General features: G+C 39.7%; 1 protein-coding gene across 3 annotated transcripts in view; it reads left to right on the forward strand.

The window, feature by feature from the left end:
- pde5ab (phosphodiesterase 5A, cGMP-specific, b) overlaps positions 1-18668 on the forward strand; it is a 43133-nt gene extending 24465 nt beyond the window's left edge. For all 3 annotated transcript variants that reach the window (XM_058782995.1, XM_058782993.1, XM_058782994.1), the window contains exons 12-21: positions 525-671; positions 5111-5236; positions 6043-6137; positions 6238-6325; positions 13051-13151; positions 13299-13376; positions 13467-13530; positions 16279-16353; positions 16489-16572; positions 17068-18668. In XM_058782995.1, the coding sequence (XP_058638978.1) occupies positions 525-671; positions 5111-5236; positions 6043-6137; positions 6238-6325; positions 13051-13151; positions 13299-13376; positions 13467-13530; positions 16279-16353; positions 16489-16572; positions 17068-17187 (978 nt within the window). In that variant the 3' untranslated portion in view covers positions 17188-18668. The remainder of the gene's footprint in view (positions 1-524; positions 672-5110; positions 5237-6042; positions 6138-6237; positions 6326-13050; positions 13152-13298; positions 13377-13466; positions 13531-16278; positions 16354-16488; positions 16573-17067) is intronic.
- Positions 18669-19056: the final 388 nt, after the last annotated feature.

Below are 19056 nucleotides of genomic sequence, written 5' to 3' on the forward strand. Positions count from 1 at the left end.
GTCGTTTGTTTGTTAATTACACCAATTACTCTTATGAAGAGAAGGTCAGCGTGCAGATTTACCACTGTTTGCGTAATTCATAAGGCATGTAAAAAAAGTTAATAATAAACAGATGAATCTATATGAAAATTATGTTATCTCTGCAGGTGATTGTGGTTTCTGTTTCCCTACTTAAGCACGTAAAAACAACAGGAGAGAGGAAGAGAGACATTATTTATGTGCTCTGCATTATCCGATGAACCATTTTCAGCAAGAGAAGACAAATCAAGTGCAGCACAGCTAAATGCTCATCCTGTGCACTGCAAACTATGCTGATCGCAGCTCATTGATTATTTATGCCTGACAGTCAGTGATCTCTTTCCTTTTAGTTTGGTTGTCTGTTGAGTGAGAGAATTAGTGTGATTGTCCAGATGTGTGTGTATGTATACAGATTAACACAGCAACTGATTGTTTGTGAGAAAAAAAAAAAAATGTTTTTGATGCTCAAGGTGTAATGTAAATATCTGCCTGTATTAACTTCATAGGCGGCTACGATTCCGTCTGCTCAATCTCTCAGACTGCTGGACTTTAGCTTCAGTGATTTTGACCTGACAGATGCGGAGACGACCCAAGCAACCATCCGCATGTTTGTGGACCTCAAGCTTGTACAGAATTTTCAGATGAAGTACAAGGTACCTGCTTAGACTTTGTCATTTATTTTATTTATTAGTAATAGTGTTATATATTATTTCTCATTCCTGGGGTTAGGTATTTGTACAGACCCAGAAGCCTCATTACTAAACTAAAGCTCTTAACTCGTCCCATATGTTTGTCTTGAATAATACCTCAAGTAATGTTTTAATGTGGGGTGTTATTTCTTCTGATGAAAAAATGGATGAAAAACAGATGAATAGACTTATACTGAATATGAACAGCCATATGTAGGGACCCAAATATCAAAGAGACTTAAGCGTTGGGGATGAGCTTATTTGACCTGGGTCAAGTAGAAACCACCTAGCAAGCACCCATTACACTCTAACAACTGCATTATGGACTAAATAACCCCTCTGAACACCAGAACAACTTCAGAACAACTTGGCAACCAGTGACAAAGTCATGGTGCATTTCTACAGAAAATAAAAAACAAGACACACCTGTGAACTCATTACATTAGTATTACTGTTGCATTGTTTTATATTTTATAAACCCTTGCCAGATTTACTTTTTAAAAAATTTCACTCAGACACTGCTAGTAAATTTCACAAATAATTACAAAGAAACTAAGAAAGTAACACATTGAATTAAACATACAATTTTGAAGTGTAAAGACTGAAACACTGTTTTCTTGTAAAAATGTACTCTTGTAATCTTTGCTTTATTTTCAACTTTTAAAAATCTGTTTTTTAAATGTATGTAATAACTGTTTTAGAACATTTAACCCCGCTCCACCTCATGCCTAACAATGCCCCTTAGCTCTTCTAAAATCACTGCAAACCACTGATTAAGCCATGATGCCTAAGCAAATAAGAATGCTAAAATACAATCAGAGAACCTTAGCAATCACAATACATAGCCACCATGCTCTGGCAACTACCCACAACAAGGTTTCTTCTGTACTTAAAGGGATAATCCACCCAGAAATGAAAATCATTTACTTTTAATCTTTCTTTCTTTTGTGGAATGTAAAAGACACTATTTTAAAGAAGCAAATAGTTTTGGCTCCCACACTGACTTATATTGTATAGACAAAAAATACAAAGGAAGTAAATGGGAACCGAAACTGTTTGGTTACCAACATTCTTTAAAATATATATTTTTGTGTGTTCCACAGAAGAAAGAAATGCATACAGGTTTGTAACATGATGGTGAGTACATGATGACTGAATTTTCATTTTTGGGTGGAATAGCCCTTAAACATATTTTATTTAAAAAATTAAAATAAATTAAAAAAAATATTTTTTCCATTGATGATAACAGTATGTCTGAAGAGTTTTGTTATTTTGCAGCCAAAAGTTGAGCAAAAGCAATCTGTTCGCTCTCAACTATAAATAAATGTTGCAAATAACTGTGGAATCCATTCAATAAACCCTCACAAAGAAGAAAATTAAGAGCAGTCCTCTTTCTCCTGCAGTTTGAACTATAATTGCCAGATCAGGTTCAGCTGACTATTAAAGCAAAACATCAGGCTTCACTGTGTGTTTGACCGGCTGCAACAAGCTCCTTTTATGGCCTTCAGTGTTAAGCAAGGTATCTTCCTGGCAGGACATGAAGTCTCCCTTTTTTATTGGTTTTCTGGGTGTGACTTACCCCTGACTGAGTGCATGAAAGCAGGTCTACTAGAGGCCACCACAGTACAGAGCCCTGATCAATCACAGGCTGCTCTGATAATATACATATCACGTGACAACAGAACATAGCACACAAGCATGCATTCCACCAGACTGACATTTTATTGGAGAAATTAATCACGTTAACTGTGGGAAGTTTACTTGGGTGTTTCAGGACTGTGTAAAGAATTAGTGTCTTAAAAGTGTCTAATCTAGTCAAACTTTACACATTTTAAATGTAAACCACTTCACATGTTTTAAACCTAAATAAATTTGGCACTTTTGACCAAGAATGTGATTAGACACGTTTAACAGTGACGCTCAGTGTATACTCGCATGATATGAAGTCACCAGTCATCAGTGGCCTAGAAAAAGCTGTTTTGTTGAGATCACATGATCATCTAAACTTATCTGGGTAACCCTCATATTTTTGGATGCTTTCGGTTCCAGGATAAATTAATCTTGGTTTTTAAATATCTTTGTGGATATTTTTAGAAATAAAAGCCCTGTGATGGACTAGCCATCTGTCTAGGGTGTCTCTCTTCTGTGGCCAGAGACGCTGGGATAGGCTCCAGCACCCCCGTGACCCTACAGAGGCCAAGCGGTTTGGAGAATGGATGGCTGGATGAAAATAATCATAATTATTTGACATAATTATCAAAAAGCATTGACTCTGGCAAGAATCATTTTTCCATGATGATGCCCAACAACAAATATATCAAAAAAAATAAAACAAAAATGAAATAACAGAATGTAAAAGCAATATTAAAAATTACTTAAAATATTGGGATTCAAGTGAACATGAAATGGCAACTTTATCATTGTTACTTTATTTCAATGTGACTAGATATCCAACAAGAAAAAAATGTTTAGTAATTAATTTGAAATGTGAAATGTTGGTGTTACATACCAGAATGAAGCAACACTTAAATGCGAGTTTGGTAAAAGAGATACATACCTATTCAAAAATTATAACTCCGAGATGACAACACGTGATGTTCATGTCCTCGGACTGGGGATTATCCGTTTCTATAGCGACAGTCAACAAAATGAACCCGCGTGAAAAAATAATAACAGTATGAACACTTACATAATGTTTATTATTATTATTATTATAGTACATTATAGTATCTATATATATATATATATATATATATATATATATATATATATATATATATATATATGCATCTATTTTCCTCGTTTTAGAGCAGTAATATAGCTTTCTTTGAAAGCTCCAGCATTTTTCGCTGGTTCCGCGTGAGGTGCAGCGGTCACATGGTACAAGCCGTAGCTTTCATGCCGTGTCCTAGCTACACGCGACGCGACGCCGCGATAAAAGGTATCTTTTCCATGTTAATCAGAGTTTTTGTCCGACTGCGACACGCGAAATTTCTAATTTAGAAACAGTTTCTATTTTCGCGACGTCGTGGCTGGAACAACAACATACAAACTATACAACTGTAGATAATCTCAAGTGATTATATGCCTTATTCAAAGTTAAACGTGTCTAATATGAGTTTAAATATCGAACCAATGAGTGTTATCAGTCACTCAGTATGCATATTTAATGATGTTAAAAAGCTTTAAAATTGATGAATTAGATTATAAATGTATCCATTTCGTTGCAACAGCAGTGAGTAGCCCCACTTGAGAGCAGTGCGCTTTCAGAGAGAGCCCGCCCACACACGCTTCTGATTGGCTGTGATATTTGATTGATTCTGTCGCGTCGCGGTGTGGACACCCAAATTGCTTGTCGCTGGAATCTTGTCGCGTCGCGTGTAGTTGGGACACGGTGTCAGGAAGCTCCCAGTTCACAAATTGAAATTCTAGGAAGTTCTACAAGGACGTGAGCGCTTTTTACAAGTTGGGTGAATGCACCTTTAACCCATATGTGACCTTACTTTTTATTGAACGATTAAATATCGAATTGCGCACTATAAGACCAGGGATGTGTATTTAAAAAGTTAATTGGGCTAATTCTGATTTCTTCATGACTTCAGATACCACATTAAATACAAATGTGAGTTTTAGTCCAAATCCCACCTCAACATCCTGTTTCATTCAAAGTGATTTCATTTAATTCAATAATAATAGCGAAGTAATTACTTTATCAGCATTTTTAAGGACTTGAAGAGATTTCACAAATTCTGCAACACTGTCATTTTGCCTTGCTTCTATCTATAGAGCGCTGTAGTGATGACATTTTTTGTTGGCCAGCCCAAAAGTTATCATTACACAGGTTTCCTTGACAGGACTTTTCCATTGCCTTTTGGATTATTGCAGAAATAAGCTCATGCTTCTCCAGAAGTAACGAACGAACTACACCTTGCATTCATGACTTTAACATCAACACCCCACTAAGCTTCTGACAACACTTTCAGTCCCTGAAAATTGGCATTAGAATAGTTTGTATGAGTGTGTTTATAAAGACAACAAGGATGTGAAAACAGACTATTGAGTAGATGAGCTTTCCTGTTCGCTGTGATGATATTTAATGTCCAGAACAACCTCTTTAATCCCATTTAGCCATTTATTAGCAACTGCTTTTTACAAGATAGGTAAAAGCTTTAAAAAAGTACAATAGTGGTATCACTGATGCATTTATTTTATGGAGAATGCAACTTGAAAATATTTTGAGCTTGTGTTAACCACAGACCTTATTTGGGGCATTTAACCAAAAACCTTGACAAAATTCAAATTCATTTCAGGGTTTTAGCCTACAAAAAAAGTAATCCTGCAGCACTCTATTTTATTCAGGCTAATCTGTATACATATAAAAATAACTATTAACCTTGTTTCAGAGTTTGTGTCAGTGGATCTTAAGCGTAAAGAAGAACTACAGGAAGAATGTGGTCTACCACAACTGGCGACATGCCTTCAACACCTCCCAGTGCATGTTTGCTGTGCTGAAGTCTGGGCGGTTTCAGGTCAGTGACTGATAACAAACACAGCACAGGCAAGGGTCACATCAGCATTGTGACGTCTGGCGTACAACTCGAGTTCAGTCTAGCATAGCATAAATCAGTAACCATACTAAAACCTATTAACACACAGCGTGTCTGTCTTGTAACTAAACCGTAACTAGGATATAAGGTTGCTGATCTTTATATTCTGGATTCAAGACTGCTAGCACAAGTACAGCATATAGACTAGTAATGATTAAAAACAATTATTAAAAAGATTATTTATAGCATTTTATTTGTTATCCTTTTTATTTTGTAGTAATTGCTCTTTTAAAATGTCAAAAAGCTTTAGGCTGTCTCCATTTATGCAGAAACCAGTTTATAGTTATAAGCAAAAATAAAACTAGCAGAACAGTTTTATAATGCGTTCCACTGTAAATGTCTTCTGTTGTTTACAGTGGTAGTTAATCATTTGCATTTATATACTTGTTTTAGACTGATGGAAAAGGCATGTTTTCTTTGAATAGTAAAGTCTAACAGGAACAGTGTGTTGAGTCAACTTGTTACAATTATTCACAATCACAAATTACTGATGTTTTATGAATTATGAATTGAGAACTGTTAAGTCTTGTTTTGACATGCCAGCTAATGTCTAATTGGATTTAGTTTGACTGTTTACCGGAAAGTAATTACAGTTATTCAGATTTACATATGACTGTGTTTGTTTTTGGATAGCATGGCTATATTTTGCAGTGCTTTTCAATGCATTAACCAATCCCATAGAACATTTCTATTTTTGTAAAGCAGTTTTTATTTTTTTCACTTTACAGAGTAATCTGAGTGATTTGGAGGTTTTAGCTTTGATGATTGCAACATTGAGCCATGATTTGGACCACCGAGGTGTCAACAACTCCTACATCAAAAGGTTTGTACTGACTTTAATTTGGTGTATCAGCTTGTATTATTAGCAACAAGATGTATATGTAAAAATGAGAATGATGCAGCGTATTTGACTGTTTTCACAGAAGTGACCATCCACTGGCCCAGCTGTACTGCCACTCCACAATGGAGCACCACCATTTTGACCAGTGTCTTATGATACTCAACAGTCCAGTGAGTATAAGGGAGTTTTAAACAAATCATTAATCTAATTAATCACAAATTAATCATATGTCATTATTGTGTTCGATAAGAAAAGCATTGAATAGACATTGCATAAAATAATATCCTTGTAAAGAATATATTGTTTTCAGAAGTAGCATAAATGTGGTGGCATAATTGCATTTATACAGGAGTTAGAATTGCATAAGTAATGCTTTGAGATTAATGTGTTTTAAATGGCCATTAATAGGTCTTTATAAAATTTATAAAAGTATAAAAAATAACTTTATTTATTTAACGTACATTTTACTTTTTCTTTCTCCTGTCAAATCCTGAAAGAAAATGCACCAGGACCTATAATTCTTTTTTATAAACGCAAGGTAGACAACTATACAGGTGTTAGTCTTTCAATTTCATTACCACCTATACAAAAAGGGGACAACTTAAAAATAATAATAATAATAAGAATAATTGTGTACTGTAATGCAAACATCTAAACTAACATAAATGCTACTCTGAAGTCCAGTGACCCAAAACTTTACATATAACACACAAAAGCATATGTGAGTGTTTAAACCATGCTAGCAAACTCCATTAGCTGCGTGTTGGAACATGCCCAGTGTGCTGTAAACATATTAATTGTAAACACTGTTTTGAGTTTCTGTTTATTGACCTCTCTTACCTTCTATCTGCTGATAAGAGCAATTCACTCCTGTGAATCAGAGAAGCTTCTAAAAGTAATGTCTTGTTTTAAAGGGAATAACAATCTGCATATTAGAAAACAATTAGCTGTTCAGATCGCATTTACACACAGGGAATAATTACTCTCATTCACATTCAGCAAACTCAATATGAAAGCCTAGGAACATGCTTTTCTCATTGTCCAGGGGCTTGATGTTGTTATAGCAACATGCTGACATTATCCCATGGTTGCCTGACTTGGCCTGCAATGTAGCATTTGTTGAAATAAAGCTTCTCTAGCCCATACTTAAGGTTGGTGATTTAAACAATCTTTTAACTAAAAAAAAAAAAAAAAAAAAAAGGATAAAATTTGGCATATAACATGTCCACACCATTTGCGGTATAGATATGATACCTCAAATTATGTATCTTTTTGATCAGATGTGCTGTTACTTATATACTGTCAAATGATGAAATGTGTGAAATTCTTTGAAGGAGGTACTCTAGACAAATACTATAGAGAATATAATAGGGACTTGAGAGTAGGCTCTTCTGGCAATTAAAGCAACCACCTAGAAAATCACATAGCAACTACCCACCAAATCACAGCATCCTACACTGTTTAAAATAATGGTTCTTTTTTTGGCATTTATGGATTCATGAAGAACCTTTTACATTCATGGGACCTTTCCATTGCACATTAATTCACATTAATGTCTTCACTCTATTAAAAATGTTTCTTTTAAAAACTGTTTACCGAACGGATATTTGGGAAGCCCCAAATGTTTCATTACTGCAAAACGTCTCTGGTTACTATCGTAACCTCGGTTCCCTGAGAGCGGGAACGAGACATCACAGAGTATTTCTCCGTTATGGGAACTCCTTCCCTTCCAACCTTTCCTGAAGTCCTGTTGGCTCACGCCAGTCCAAATGATTGGCCAATTGTCACAAAGTATGCAAATCGCATGCAAATACTGACAAGCTGAGAGGCAGTATAAATGCGGTGCACGCGCCAATTACGTCAGAATCGGATACTGAATGCCGCTTAGCTGGTTGAGCAGCGAGCACGGCGACCTCCGTGATGTCTTGATCTCGCTTTCAGGTAACCGAGGTTACGATAGTAACCGGAGACGCTCCCTCTCGAGCTTTCACGAGACATGGGAACGATTATGGGAACGATATTCAATCCCGCCGTGAGAGAGGCTACGAGCAACGTTTGAAGGCAGGCTCGCAGCTGATAGGTGGAGATGAGCCAATGAGCGTCTAAAGACCAGGTATACAAAATTTGCATATCTAGTCAGTAATACCGTATGCTGCGCTGAGAAACAGAGCAGAAGCAAAAACAACACAGCATTGTGCGGGGCTGCACAGAGATAACTGTGTTAAGCAGCAGAAAACACATAACATGATGATGGTACACCAATCGAATTAGACATTGAATAACTGGAGCTGCACTGAGTACAGGGCAGACAACAACAACAATAGCATAAAGGGCTGCGCAGAGTAATTACTGTGTGAGATAGCAAACACACATGAATAGAGGTAGCATAAACGTGAATCAGTCCCTCACCGACAGCACTTAGGAGGCCAAGGGCTGAACATCCAGCTTGTGAAACCTGACGAAGGTATTCTGAGAAGACCAGCCGGCTGCAAAGCATATATCCTGAATAGACATACCTCACAACCACGCCCAGGAGGCGGCAACAGCCCTTGTTGAGTGGGCCCTAATGTGAAAGGGGCATTCCAAACCTTGGCTCGTTTAAGCAGCCGTGATAGCGTCCACAATCCAGTGGGAAAACCTCTGTTTTGATACGGCCCGGCCCTTCGCACAACCACCATAGCACACGAAATGCTGGTCAGATTGCCGAAAGCTGGCCGAACGGTCGATGTAAATCCTCAAAGCCCTGATGGGGCACACCGAAATCTGAGCGTCCGCATCACGTGAGGTCGATTACTCAGAAGACAGGGCAGACAGCGAAGGGGGTAGATAGTGATTAGGCATGTAGCCCGGTCTCGGCCGGAGAGTGACGCTGCAGACACCGGGTCTGAAGCTAATACAGTCGCTGTCCACAGAAAACGCGTGTAAATCCCCTATGCGCTTAGCCGAAGCGAGGACAAGAAGTGCACTTTTGAGAGATAGCTCCTTCATATCAACGGATGCTAAAGGCTCGAATGGTAGCTGTGAAAGAGCTCTTAACACCACCACTAGGTCCCAGGGCAGGACTGAAGGCGGGTGAGGGGGATATAATCTCCTCGCTCCCCTAAGAAAACTCACCACCAGCGCGTGCCTACCGATCGATTGCCCGCCCAGTGGGGAACGAAACGAGGCAATAGCAGCCACATAGACTTTTAGTGTTGATGGTAGAGATCCACTATCCAGTCTGTACTGTAGAAAATGCAGAACATCTGACACGGAGCAAGCAGCTGGGTCGATATGAACATCACGGCACCATTTCACAAACACTTCCCATTTCAGAGCATACAAATGCCTCATAGAGGGTGCCCGCGCCTCTGAGAGCGTGTCGAGCACACGAGAATGCAGGGCTCTGAGATCCCCGAAGCAGCCACACGTGAAGGCTCCACAACTCCGGGTTCGGGTGCCACACCGAGCCACTTACCTGAGATAGCAGATCCTTCCTGACGGGGATCGGCCAGGGCGGCGCAATCAGCAGCTCTGTCAGGTCCGAGAACCAAGGCTGGTTCGGCCAGTTCGGGACGATGAGTATCACCGAAGCCCCCTCCTACCTGATCTTGCATAACACCAGTGGCAATATATTGATTGGAGGAAATGCATACAGCCTGGCTGCTGGTCAGTGCGATGTCAGCGTGTCCCCCTTCAGTGGGGAGTGAGACAGGGAGAAGAACAGCGGGCAATGCGCATTCTCGCTCGTAGTCAACAGATCCACCACCGCTCTCCCGTAGCACGTCCAAATCATCCGAACCGACTCGAGGTTCAACCTCCACCCTCCTTGATGAATACCCTTCCTCAAAAGCATGCCTGCCCCAAGTTCAGGAGACCGGGGATGTGCGCTGCTCTGATGGGGAGAAAGTGACAGTCTGCCTATAGCAGGAGATTCGCTGCATGCTTGTACAGAGCCTTGGTGATTTATGTACGAAACCACAGACATGTTGTCGGTGCGAATCAGTATATGCCGCTGTTCCATCTGCGGCCGGAAATCCTTTAGAGCTAAGAACACTGCTTCCAGCTCCAAGCGGTTTATGTGCCACCGGCTCTGAGGTTCTGACCACAGCCCCGAAACCGGCATGCCCTCGTACACTGCTCCCCGGCCTCGAGTCGATGTGTACGTCGTGACCACGACACGTGACATCACCAAGCCCAGGGAAACCTCCGGCTGAAGAGATCTTTGCGCCACAGCCTCAGAGCTTCGATGCAGCCGCGGGAGACCTCGATGCGCAAACAGCCCGAAGTCCACGCCGTCCAAGGTACTCGAGATTTCAGCCAAAACTGCAGCATGCGCATGTGTAGTAAACTGCCCAGTCTGAAATGGTGCAGGGAAGACAAAATGGCGGCCGAGCGCTCCTGAGAGAGGCGTGCACGCATCCCCACCGCTTTTAGTCGAAGCACTCTCCCAGATACGTTAAAGACTGACTCGGGGCGAGAATGCTTTTACACATATCCATACATAGCCTCAAGAACTCCAAGTGACGAAGCAGATTGTCTGTATGGCTAGCTGGCGTGTCCCATAACTGAGCTAAGATCAGCCAGTCATCCAAATAATTGAGAACACGGATCCCGCTCGCTCTGAGGGGGGGGGGAGAGAGCTTCAAGAAAGTGCGTGGGGCCAAAGCCAGCCCAAACAGAAGAACAGGGTACTAGTATGCTGTGCCCTCGAGAGCAAACCTCAGAAAGTGTCTGTGATGCGGTGCTATCTGAATGCGAAAGTACGCGTCCTTTAAATCCATGATGCAACCAGGATCTGTTGCAGCGATATCATCCTGAACGGACACTTGCAAGGCGCTCTGTTGATGGGCCTGAGATCTAGAATCGGGCAGAGTACTCCATCTCTCTTGGGCACCACAAAATCAGCTAGCTCGCCGGGACTCGTTCTATCGCTCCTTTTTCGAACAGGTTGCACAGCTCTTGTCTCAAGACCAGGGCATTTCGAGACTGTGCCACGCTGTTGAAACAGGGTGGCTGCGTCTGAATTAAACGGCGTACCCACGCTCTATCACGCTGAGTAAACAGCGTGAGATTGTCGGAATAGTTTTCCATGCGCTCAGGAACTGACACTACTGCTTTATTAGCTTGGTCGTTGGATGCACTGGCGAGTGCTGCGCGGCTATAACCCGTGTGGGCAGCGGCTCTGTACCGCTTTGAGGCGGGGCGAGCGGCGCTGTATTGAATAAGTAAGGAGGAAAGAGCTCTTTTGCGCAAATGTATGCATTTTAATTAACATACACTATCACACCAATTTGAACAATTTTGATACAGCTTGCGGGTTCCCCCGCTGGCCGTGGCGCCTCTTCCCGGGTCTTTTTACACTTTCCCCGCACATCCGACTCCTGGCGAGGGGCAGCAGCAGTCGTGGGCCTGGCGTCCCTGCACTGTGATGAGCCGTGCGCCAAAGAAGACCTCAATCTCGTGGTCTGCTGCTTTTTAACCGGTGTGGTTAAACTCTTAGGCGGGGCGAGCGGCAACTTATCCTTGTAGAGCTGCAGCAGCATCTGCACCTGTCACCACAGACTGTGACTATGCTATACGACCTAGTTGAACACCACTTCGTAGGGGCGTGAACAACTACGTAATAGTCCAGCAGAAACTGGAAGGCTGATAGGATGCGTGCCGGGGCATCAGGAGACTCCTCGCCTTCGTGTGCTTTTCTGCGCAGGGGCATCAGGTGACTCCTCGCCTTCACGCGCATTTCTGCGCAGGGGCATCAGGTGACTCCTCGCCTTCGCGTGCTTTTCCGTGCAGGGGCATCAGGTGACTCCTCACCTTCGCGCCCTTTATGCGCAGGGGCATCAGGTGACTCCTCGCTTTTGCGCGCCAGGGCATAATGTGACTCACTGCCACTGGCGAGTGGGTGAGCGACTGAAGCGCTTCATTGCAGGTCGCCGCACTGAAGCGGGGGCTCCATATTGCCTTGAATGAGTGAGAGAGCGGAGTCCTCTACACACGGCAGCCGCTGATGCGGGGCTGGTATCATGTGTATGAGAGGGTGTCCTCTACACACAGCAGAAAGCCGCTCTGAGACAGTGGGACGTGCAGCATCTGCGGCGACATGGGAACCCTTAGTTCCGGTATGTGCACTCGGCTCTGCGCTCCGCCATAGAAAGGGGACGTGAGATGCCGGGCTGATGTCCTGTCCTGCAGGTTCGATGGGTGAGAGGAATGCGGACATTTAGTCGGCATGAATTCATCACCAGAGTCCTTAAGGTCCACCACTGGTTATTCAATAATTAAATGCTTTTAACTGAAAATTGAGTGTTTAATCTTATCATTATACATTACACTCTATCCTCCAATTTGATACTGTTAAGTGCTTTGACACAATCTGTATTGTTAAAAGCACTATATAAATAAAGGTGACTTGACTTGACACTGATTGAGGGCAGACGGACTCATCTGAAGAAATACTCACCTGAACGCTGCAGAGGAGCGGCCGTAATAGGCACCGCCCTATTTGCATACTTTGCGACAATTGGCCAGTCATTTGGACTGGCGTGAGCCAATAGGACTTCAGGAAAGGTTGAAAGGGAAGGAGTTACCATAACAAAGAAATTCTCTGTGATGTCTCGTGAAAGCTAGAGAGGGAACCCCGCTTTATTTTTAAGTGTATATTGTATGAATATTTAAAGAACACATTAAAAAGCATACATAGTCAGTTTAATTATTACACAAATATGTTGTATATTTGATTAATCTTTTTATGAATAAGAAACTCCACATTTTACATAAATACCCTCAAATAAATAACCATGTAATGTTTTTATGTGGCCACATTGTAACTGCATTCATCCGCTTCCATACATCTTGACATAATAATATAGACAAAAGGTTGTTTTCTTTCATTCCTACTGTCTCTCTCTCTCAGGGTAATCAGATTCTGAGCAGTCTTTCTCTGGATGAATACAAGGCTACATTGAAGATGATTGAGAAGGCTATTTTGGCCACTGACCTGGCTCTCTACATGAAGTAGGTACCATATGTCAAATACAGCTCGAAGGTGCTATTAGAAACCTACTAAATGGATTTATTCATTTGACTTGTATTTGAGCATACAGTAGCCAATTTCTGTCGGTTTCTTGCTGTTTGTTCATAATGCTATCTTTGTTTTTGCAGGAAAAGAACAGAATTCTTTGAGCTGGCTAAGAACAGTCAGTTTGTATGGGAGGACGATTATCACAGAGATCTGCTAAGGTGAGTGTAAAGCATTCAGGAAAGAAGAATGCTTTTATGTATGGGTCAGTCGTATATATTTCTTCGTTATGATATTATTGTCTTCTGTAGGTCGATGCTGATGACAGCATGTGATATCTCTGCTATTACAAAACCCTGGCCAGTGCAGAAGAAGGTAAACATGCAAGAATACATATGATTACATTTACAATAATAACCCACTTTCAAAGCTCACTCATATAAAATCAGCAGAGAAGCATAAGGACTTAAAATTGCTTGTGAAATGTTTATCCATAATGAAAGCTAATGTAAGCTTTATTTCATTCAGTGAATAGCAGTTTGCAGATACTTTGACATTTTGTAGCTTTATGAATTTAAAGTATTTAAATGTTCCCTTACATAGACAATATTTCTAACCTTAAATTGGTTTAACGCACTCCATCCAATTGTTTTCGAAATTAAAAGCACATTATTACATTTACATTTACATTTAGCAGATGCTTTTATCCAAAGCGACTTACAAATGAGGACAATAGAAGCAATCAAAACCAACAAAAGAACAACAACATGCAAGTGCTATGACAAGTCTTGGTTAGCCAAACGCAGTACACGTAGCAAGGTTTTTTTTTTTTTTTAAGAAACAAGTTGATAGAACAGAAAAAAGAATGCTAGTGTTAGTTTTTCAAGAAAAGCTAGCAGTTAGAGAATGAATATGCAATTGATAGAGGGTCAAGTGTGTGTGTGTTTTTTTTTGTTTTGTTTTTTTTTTTAATAAAAAGAAGACAGATAGATCAAATAAAATTAGAATAGAGAGTGCTAGAGTTAGAGGATCAAATAAAGATGGAAGAGATGTGTTTTTAGCCGTTTCTTGAAGATGGCTAAGGACTCAGCTGCTCGGATTGAGTTGGGCAGGTCATTCCACCAGGTGGGAACAGTTCATGAAAAAGTCAGTGTGAAAGTGATTTTGTGCCTCTTTGGGATGGCACAATAAAGCGTCGTTCACTTGCAGAACACAAGCTTCTAGAGGGCACATAGGTCTGAAGTACTGAATTTAGGTAAAGGGGTGCAGAGCCCGTGGTGGTTTTATAGGGAAACATTAATGCCTTGAATTTAATACGAGCAGCTATTGGTAGCAGGGCCGTTTTAACCATTGGGCTAGGCGGGGCTGAAGCCCCGGGGCCCGAGCAAGGAGGGGGCCCGTGATTGGCTGTGGGGTAGATTGACTGGAGCGCCGATCGCCAAAGCCACCACGCCCCCCACTTATTAGTGCTGTTATTTAGTTGAGCTTTTCCGTAAATTCCGTGCATTACCATTTGAGATTGAAGCGTAAAGTCTGAATTTGGTTTACCAATCAAATGCATTTATTCTATATTCTATAACCAGTCTTAAGCGTCAATTTTTCGAAATTGAGATTTATACATCATCTGAAATTGATGTATGGTTTGTTAGGATGGGACAATATTTGGCCGAGATACAACTATTTGAAAATCTGGAATCTGAGGGTGCAAAAGAAATCAAAATATTGAGAAAATCGCCTTTAAAGTTGTCCAAATTAAGTTCCTAGCAATTCATATTACTAATCAAAAATTAAGTTTTTATAAATTTACGGTAAGAAATTTACAAAATATCTTCATGGAACATGATCTTTACTTAATATTCTAATGATTTTTGGCATAAATGTTTTTGTTTATAATTTTGACCCATACAATGTATTTTTGGCTATTGCTACAAATATACAGACTTAAGCGACTTAAGACTGGTTTTGTGGTCTAAGGGTCACATATACTGTAGATAAAGCTTTAAATAGGATTTTTATATAACTATATAGATATATATATATATATATATAGATATATATATCATTATTGTGATGGGGGGGCCCTGCAGTAAGTCATAGCCCCGGGGCCCAGTGCAGTCTTAATGCAGCCCTGATTGGTAGCCAGTGCAAATTGATGAACAGAGGTGTAATGTGCGTTCTTTTCGGCTCATTAAAGATTAATCTTGCAGCGGCAATTTGGATTAATTGTAGAGGTTTGATGGAATTGGCTGGAAGACCTGCCAAGAGAGCATTGCAATAGTCAAGTCTGGACAGAACAAGAGCTTGAACAAGGAGTGTTGCATGTTCCGAAAGAAAGGGCCTGATCTTCCTAATATTATATAAAGCAAATCTGCAGCACCGGGCAGTTTTAGCAATGTGATCTGAGAAATTCAGCTTATCATCAATCACAACTCCAAGGTTTCTGGCTGTATATGCATTATATACATTATATGCACTCCTATTATTCTACTCTTCCTTTGATAGTTTATGACATCATACCACCACCTCCTCTCTTCCATTAATTTTCTCTCTCTTCAGTAATTAACAAGATTGTTTGCTAATTAGCAGAGGGTGGAGGTGTAGCTGCAGTCCTACTCAGTACAACCTAAATGACCATAATTTAGACTACACACTCTCATAAAACATAACCAAGACGACGTTATCATTGAGAATTATGCAAACTCATGACCTATATACAGACTTATTATTACTGTATGGACATGAGGCTATGGTAAAAATGAAGTACTTTGTTATTATGAATCTTTTCAGAGATAAGATAGATGAACACCAGTTGTTTATCATTGACATGCTTTGATTCACATACTATAGATTAAACATACAACATATTGAGCATTCACAGTAGTCAATTTTAAACACAGCCAGATATCCGTCACATAACTACTTAGTATCATATCTATCAAATCCCTAACCCTAAATAATGGCATTAATAAGTAAACCTGGGGTGTGGTGGAGACAGCCAACTGAAAACAGACAGGAAAGTCTCATATTTTCAGGGTTGATCAGGTTTTGATGTGAAATATTGACAATTTTCTTCACCAAAGAAAGTACCAATTCAGTAATTACCATTTATTTATGTTTCAACAGATAGCAGAACTGGTTGCCACAGAGTTCTTTGAACAAGGTGATAAGGAGCGGAGAGAGCTAAACATTGAACCTATTGTAAGCTCTTTACTTACTCTATGAAAAAAGGTTAATTTTATGTTTAATAAGACTTGGAGTAGTTTAGAACCAGGTCAGTAACTCTCTGGAGGATGGGGAAAATGACAGTAACCATATGACTTGATTCTTTCCAAGGATCTGATGAACAGGGAGAAACAAGATAAAATTCCCAGCATGCAAGTGTCTTTCATTGATGCCATTTGTACACAGTTATACGAGGTAAATCAAATTTCCTTTATCATTTATATTTAATATCATTGTTAATCTTAAGCTACCCAACCAGCCTAAAAACAACTCGACTCAACAAATGGTGCAAGTTTAGTGCGGCCCTACTGGTTTGGTGTCTGATGTGAAATGCAAATAGTGTATGTTTTGTTTCATTGTTTTGATACATTTATTGAATTATTATATCATGAACTGCTTTTTTGTGGATCATCATGGATTGGAGATGCGTATTAGAATACCTCAACCTGTGTGGGTGTTGTAATTCTATAATGCCTACTGTATCATGTCGGGCTTTACAGGGTTAATTTGATGATTTAGGATAAAGCAAGCCCTCACCATTTCTTTCACTTATTAAATGAAAATTCTATCATCATGTACTCATCTTCATCTAAACAAAAAAAAAACTGATGAAATTTTGTTTGGACCACAACATTCTTCAATTATTATTGCTTGTCCTTCTGCTGTCTTGCCATGTGTTTGTGTGAGCAGGCGCTGACAGGTTTCTCAGAGTACTGCTCCCCCCTGCTGGAAGGTTGTAGGAAGAACAGACATAATTGGAAGCTGCTTGCTGAGCAAGGAGAGGAAGCTTTGCTAAATGGAGGACTGTAACTTTTCTTTTGGAATACAGTCGTCCTTGGACTATTCACATCTTTCCCTGCTCTTTTCCCAGAGACGAAAAGATTACAAGACCCTGGTTTAATGATATTCGCATGACTGCTCTGGCCATTTCACAAAGCACACTAGAGCAGGTTAAAAGTGCAACGTTGGGTTATAGATGCTTTCAGAATAAAGTCAGTTTTTGAATTGAGACTGCTGCGCTATAAAAGAAAAGAAGGACTGATGGAGATTTACCTGTGCAGGTAACCCAGCTGATGAAGAAATGTTTTAAAACTGTGACTAAACTATCTTGACTCATTAAAGGAATGTTCCAGATTCAATACAACTTCTTTCCAAAGCATTTGTGACATGCCGTTAAGCAAGAAAATCATTTCAACTCGTTTCTTAGTTTGTAAAAACAAAAATGGCTACATTAACACACTCACAATCAAAGGGGTAAAACATTCCAAAGGCAGAAGCATACAGGTTGTATTTTTGTAATTATAAAGTTGTAAAACTGTAGAGTTGTCTAAATAATAAATCTTCCTTTTAGCAGTGGAACTACTGTTCTAGACAGATGCATTTCTGTGTTACCAGTGTAATTCCTGTGGGTGGAGTTGCTCCATGTAAACAATACTTTGCAGTTAAAACTCTTTCTGATTTCTGGTAACCATAAACATGGCTGGAGTTGAGATATTAGGTATAAGATTACACAGATGAGCTTAGCTAGCAGTTCTAGCATTTTAGTTTTATGCGTACCACATGTAATGTTTATCTTGTAGCTATGCATTTGAAAAGCATGAATTTGAACATTTATCCTGGTGCAGTGCCTTCCCTCAAAGCTTTCCTAATTCCAATCTACCTGTTTTACTCTAAGCATGATTCTGTCTTGTTTTTGTAACATTTCAAAACTATTTTAAATTATAATCGACAGCATATCAGCTTGTATTGAGCCCAGAACATTCCTTATTTATTCTTGTTGTCTGTTATTTTTTGTGCAGCTCACTGAATTACTGAAATACGCACATATAATCTTATTTTGCTATATTGCACGGCTAAAGTAAACTGGCATAAAAGAAACACATCGAACAAATTCATTTTTCACTGTTTAACCTCATCCCATGTCACTTTGTATTACACCATTATACCATGTTGTAGATTATTTTTTTCACCTACATTGCATACAGTTAAAGAGATCAATAGCCTGTGATATGTGAACTTATTTATCATCTGTTACACAAATGTGTTAAATTCTTAGACAATCACAACAAATATTTGTTTTGGAGTGTAATGGAAATAAGATGTCTGTAGAAATGTCTGTAAAGTTCAGAATGCTGTCACTGTGTCCATTTGGCATGTTCAAAAAGAAATCTGTTCCACACCTGACATGTTGATGGATCTACTATTTTTTAAGTTATTTTATCATTTTTGAACAAATTATATACAATCATTAAGGATGCACCTTTTTTTCCGTCTATTAAAAGGAATTTATAATCCAGATAACAAATTAGATGGAAAATTGTACATTTTTAGCTGGTCATTGTTTTACCCTTCATTCATTTTTGCATTTCACTCAAATACTCCTGTAGTATACAATAATAATAATAATAATATAGCTGCAAGTAGCAGTTAAAGGGCCAAGCACAACAGAGAGAAAAAAATGAAGAGCTAAGGAGCTGCCTTTAATTACTCAGTAAAGACCAGGGATCTCCAAACCTACTTCTGGAGAGCTACCTTCCTGCAGATTTAAGTTCCAACCTTCTGTCTGTAATTAAGTAGCCCTGAACACCTTGATTAGCTGGTTCAGGTGTGTTTGATTAGGGTTAAAGCTGAACTCTGCAGTATGGTAGCATTTTACTATAAAACTCATCAAAATGGGAA

Source organism: Onychostoma macrolepis, chromosome 07 (assembly GCF_012432095.1).
Source record: "Onychostoma macrolepis isolate SWU-2019 chromosome 07, ASM1243209v1, whole genome shotgun sequence".
Classification (NCBI taxonomy): domain Eukaryota; kingdom Metazoa; phylum Chordata; class Actinopteri; order Cypriniformes; family Cyprinidae; genus Onychostoma; species Onychostoma macrolepis.